Here is a 4314-nt window from a genome sequence, read left to right as displayed (position 1 = left end):
CGTGCTTCTTGAGGTCAAAGTTCCTGCAGAAGCCCTTGCCGCACGTCGGGCAGGTGAAAGGCTTCTTGTCGTTGTGGGTGTGCATGTGGAAGGTGAGGTTGTAAACCTGGTGGAACGCCTTGTTGCAGATATTGCACTTGAACTGCTTCTCCCCGCTGTGGGTCAGCTTGTGGTTTTTGTAATTCCCTGAAACAGACAAATGACAGGGACGCGGTTCTGGAAAAAACAGAGCTTAGAAAGGGAGGAGCCGTGGCGTCCAAAGGTAGCAAGGCTAGCAGAAGAGCCAAGACAGCCACAACTCCCACTGAAGTCGCTGGACTGCCACCCGCGCCTGCACTTGTCTCCCTCCCCGTTTATTTTATTTTTTGAGTCCGAGTCCCAATCTGTCGCCCAGGCCGGAGGACAGTGGCACGCTCACAGTCACTGCAGCCTCGACCTGCTGGGTTCAGGCGATCCTTCAACCTCAGCCTCCCGAGTAGCTGGGAAAACAGGTGTGCGCCACCACGCCTGGCTAATTTTTTGATTTACTGTAGAGATGAGGTCTCACCAAGTTGCCCAAGCTGGTCTCAAATCCCTGGGCTCAGGCAATTCTCTCATCTCCGCTTCTCAATGTGCTGGGATTACAGGATGAGCCAGCGCACCCGGCTCCCAAGTTTATTTTTAAACATACATGAACAGTGAGGCCATCTTCTCTACATTTTAATACACAACCATTAACCCAATTATATACCATGAGAATGAACAACTAAAAAAATATATTGGCTAGGTGTGACACCCATGCCTTTTGGTGTAACTAGCAGACTTTGGGGAGAGGGTTGGAATGTCAACACATGCCCCCGGGGGGCCAGCTGTAATGTAAAGAACATTTTCCATAACACCCCCCCAAACATTCACAATGACTTTCCCTCTGACTACCATATGAGACGACATTCCCTGGGTTCAGTACCTTTTTGATGAAATCCTTTGCCACAGAATTCGCACACAAACGGTTTGTAGCCTGCGTGTATTCGGGTATGCGTGTTTAAAGTAGAACTTCTATTAAAAGCTTTGCCACACTGATTACATTTGTGAGGCTTTTCCTAAGTGGAAGGAAGAAAAAGCAGAGAAAGTTAAGGTATTTTGTGTTTATGTGAAGTCCCACAAGCTCAAAACACAACAGTACTCTGACGCTTTTAAGCAAGGACAAAGGCAAACAATACATAACATTTCCCCCTACTCAGCTGGCCTTTCCAAACGTCTTTACATCCTTGTGCTAAAGAGTGCAGCTTCATGAGCCCCCCCCCCCCTGCAGACAGTACTCAAGTAAGCCAGGTGAAATTGAGACAAATGCACACACCTGCGTGTGAATGATCTTGTGCCTGCACAGGGTGCTGGCTTGCCGGAAGCCCTTTCCACACACTTTGCAAACGAAGGGTCTGGCTCCTGTGTGCACTGGCATGTGACGGGTTAAGTTGTAGTGTGCATTAAAGACCTTAAAAATTAAACACACGTAGAGCAGGTTAGCCAAAAAGCACTCTGAAATCGAAACCTACAGGGGGAGGGAGAAGGAAAATAACCTTATAACAAATGTATACAAGTAATCACCCTCAAAATAATAAATAAAAAAAAAAAAAGAAGAGGAAGAAGGAAGGGAGGAAGGAAGAAAGGGAAGGAGGAAGGAAGGGAAGGAGGGAACGAAGGGAAGGAGGGAACGAAGGGAGGAGAGGAGAAAGGACAGGAGGAAGGAAGGAAGGAGGGAAGGAAGGAGGGAAGGAAGGAAGGAAGGAGGGAAGGAAGGAACCTCCGTTCTGCATAGTACTTGCCTTTCCACACACTTCGCAAGTGAAAACTTTGGGCTTGACATGAGGAGAGCCTCGGCTGAAGTCCGAGGTTTTGAACGCGATTTTTTCCGACAGAAGCTGGGCGCTCTCTTTCATGTAATGCTGCAGCTGGGCCTGGGACAGGTCTTTGAAAGCCACTCCGGAAGGGTACTTCTCCACCGCCGGGACCACCAGTTTATTCCTCTCCGCTAAATACGTCTTCGGCTGCGGGTGCAAAGGGGAGCTGAGGAAGTAGGAGGCCACCGGGTGGATGTTGACGCCGGCCGCCGGGTGGCACGGGCCGTCACCTCGGTTCAGGTAGCACAGGGCGCCCATGGCGTGGAAGGAAGAGTGGTTGACCACGCGCGGCCTTACCAGCTTGTACTGCTGCAGCGGCAGCGCGTCGCGCGCCAGGTCGCCCTTGAGGCTCAGCGCGCAGTTGAGCAGGTCGCTGCAGCTGAACGCGGGCGCCGAGGCCACCGCCGCGGGCGCCGCCGGGGCCTCCAGACTCGCCTTCCGCGGCTCGGAGCCCGTCACTCCCGCTTTGGGGCTCGTGTCGTACGCCACAGGCACGAAGGGGATCATGCAGGGGATCGACGAGTTGAGATGCAGAGGGTGCTTGGGGTCCCCCTTGGGCAGAGTTCCTTGCAGGAAGTGGGGGACGGGCAGGGCCTTGGGCTCGGGAGTGCGCGCCATGATTCGTTCAATGGAGAAAGCCAAAGGTTTGGATGCGCCCATCATGTTGCCCCGGGTCGGAGCGGTCGCTAACATTTTGGCGGTCGCGCTGTGGCAGCTACTGTCCATGTCTGAGTCGCCAGCGTCCGTCCGCCGGGGCTGGGCTGCGCCGTCCGTCGCCTTGCTCCCTGCTTGTCACAGACCTGCGGAGAGGGGGACGGGCACCATCACCACCAGCAGCCTCCTCCTCCTCCCCAGCATCGCCAGCCGAACCTGCTTGCCCAGCCCAATGGACTCCTGCCAGCCCATCGCAGAGTTCTTGGCGCACCAATGACTCGGGGACAATCACTACTTATTTCTATCAATAGAAAGTGTTGTGTCAATAACGCAGCCAAGATCTCGCCAATCGTTAACTTCCAAGAGGAGAAGGTAAACTAGATAATTGCTCAATTCGCTTCCAACAGTCAACAGGAAAACTTTTTTTTCCTCGGCAGTCGGTGACCACTTTTCATTGGCGAGTGAGGTTCCTCCGCCCAGAAGAGGCGGGGGCGCTCTCGCCGGCGTGGCGCGCTCTCCCCTCGGCGCACACACTCTCCCGCGCACACCTCGCAACCCTCCACTGCAACCCCCCCCCGCCCCCTTGCTTCCTCTGTCTTTCTAATTCTCAATCTGCTTAACCAGGCTTTAGAGGCCAAGCAAATCTGAGATCAATTTTCTCGTTTAGCTCTAAGTGACATCATCTAAAATCATTGTGCACGGGCTAAATAAGGAAACGGACTCTAATTCAGGGGGCAATCGCCAGGCTATATTTATCAAACGCCAAGCTGCAGAAAGCCTCGGCCAGGAAACCTCAGGCGGCGAAAATCCGAGGTTTCCCTGCTTGGTTCCGCTGGGCCCGGGCTGGGTCGGGACAGGACCAGGATCGGTCGGTGCCACCTCCTCCGCAGCCGTCTTTCTTCCTCCAGGGATGCGGGCTGCGCGCTCCCGGAATCCCGGAGTCTCAGCGGCCCGAACCGAGTCTGGACCATTTAGAAGACGCCAGCAGGTAACTGGCCTCCTCCCAAAACGCCCCTGAGAATTAAAGGCCGTGGGAGGCTTGTTAAGTGTTTGTAGTTTCGTGAAGGCGATGCCCGCGGCAGCAGGCCTGGGAAAGACGCACTCTCATCCACAAAGTTGAGGAGTTGCAAGGAATAAGCGGGTGTCACATCACAGGAAACCTCGGCTCGATCGGACCCCACCCAGGATACACACAAACACACGCGCGCGCGCGCTTCCATGAGTTTCCACTGAGAGCTCGAAAAGAGTATTTCTTCTTTAAGTACCCGCGCTCAGCTAGAGCTCTCTGGGAGCATTATTAAATATTGAATGCCGAGAGGAGAAGGGAAACAGAACTTATTGATCCCCACCCCGGCAGCCGCCTGCCTCCCTGAAGCAGCGCAGCGGCGGCCAGGGTGTCTGCGCCACGGAGCGGCTGGCGAGGCGACCTGCCGGAGCTGGGATTGTGGCTAAGGCTACACTGGAGCCTCCCTAAGAGCGCGTGGAGGCCGGGCCCCTACAACACCCCCCTGCCAGGCGCCCTCCGAGTGTGGCCTTTCGGCCCAAGCTCCTGGATCGGAGCAGAGCGGACGGAGGGATCGGGGAAGACGCCCCCGGCTGCGGCTGCGGCTGCGGCTCCGGCGGTGCGGGTTCCCGCCGCTCAGGCGGGCGCGGCCCGGAGCGCGCGGGGAGCAGCGGCGCGCACCTTCCTCGGCGCAGTCCGCTGCCATCCTGCGAACGCGCGGAGCCGAGCCCCGGGTCTAGGCGCGCCGGAGGGGCCGCACGGAGCTGGAAGACGCGGCGG

General features: G+C 56.1%; 1 protein-coding gene across 3 annotated transcripts in view; it reads right to left on the bottom strand.

Moving 5' to 3' along the window:
- Positions 1-2912, bottom strand: part of FEZF1 (FEZ family zinc finger 1) — a 3406-nt gene extending 494 nt beyond the window's left edge. Inside the window, exons 1-5 of one of the 3 annotated variants that reach the window (XM_021715446.1) lie at positions 2175-2912; positions 1803-2024; positions 1337-1471; positions 947-1079; positions 2-186 (exon numbers count right to left, since the gene is read on the bottom strand). In XM_021715446.1, the coding sequence (XP_021571121.1) occupies positions 2-186; positions 947-1079; positions 1337-1471; positions 1803-2024; positions 2175-2603 (1104 nt within the window). In that variant the 5' untranslated portion in view covers positions 2604-2912. Of the gene's footprint in view, position 1; positions 187-946; positions 1080-1336; positions 1472-1802 lie in introns of all 3 variants that reach the window. The other 2 variants (XM_021715445.1, XM_021715443.1) reach the window with 2 other exon arrangements.
- Positions 2913-4314: the final 1402 nt, after the last annotated feature.

The sequence above is a fragment of the Carlito syrichta genome, unplaced genomic scaffold, assembly GCF_000164805.1.
Source record: "Carlito syrichta isolate Samal-C Ts95f unplaced genomic scaffold, Tarsius_syrichta-2.0.1 Scaffold307112, whole genome shotgun sequence".
NCBI classification, from domain to species: domain Eukaryota; kingdom Metazoa; phylum Chordata; class Mammalia; order Primates; family Tarsiidae; genus Carlito; species Carlito syrichta.
Note: the sequence above shows the minus strand (reverse complement) of the source record. Positions and strands in the feature narration are given on the sequence as shown.